General features: G+C 65.2%; 1 protein-coding gene across 1 annotated transcript in view; it reads left to right on the forward strand.

Moving 5' to 3' along the window:
* LOC119590688 (xanthine dehydrogenase/oxidase-like) overlaps positions 1-233 on the forward strand; it is a 27,694-nt gene that overhangs the window by 24,833 nt on the left and 2,628 nt on the right. The window contains exon 25 of the mRNA XM_037939375.1: positions 36-210. Coding sequence (XP_037795303.1) covers positions 36-210 — 175 coding nt within the window. The remainder of the gene's footprint in view (positions 1-35; positions 211-233) is intronic.

Raw genomic sequence — 233 nt, forward strand, 5'->3', positions numbered from 1 at the left:
ACACGACCTAACTCCCCCACCCGCCACGCCTTCAGGTCCTGCGAACAGACATCGTGATGGACGTCGGCGACTCCCTGAACCCCGCCCTCGACATCGGCCAGGTGGAGGGGGGGTTCACGCAGGGCCTCGGACTCTTCACCCTCGAGGAGCTTCGGTTTTCCCCCGAGGGCGTTCTGCTCACGAGGGGCCCGGGGGCCTACAAGATACCAGGTGGGCTGCCGTTTGATTTCTGC

Source organism: Penaeus monodon, chromosome 27, assembly GCF_015228065.2.
Source record: "Penaeus monodon isolate SGIC_2016 chromosome 27, NSTDA_Pmon_1, whole genome shotgun sequence".
NCBI classification, from domain to species: Eukaryota; Metazoa; Arthropoda; class Malacostraca; order Decapoda; family Penaeidae; genus Penaeus; species Penaeus monodon.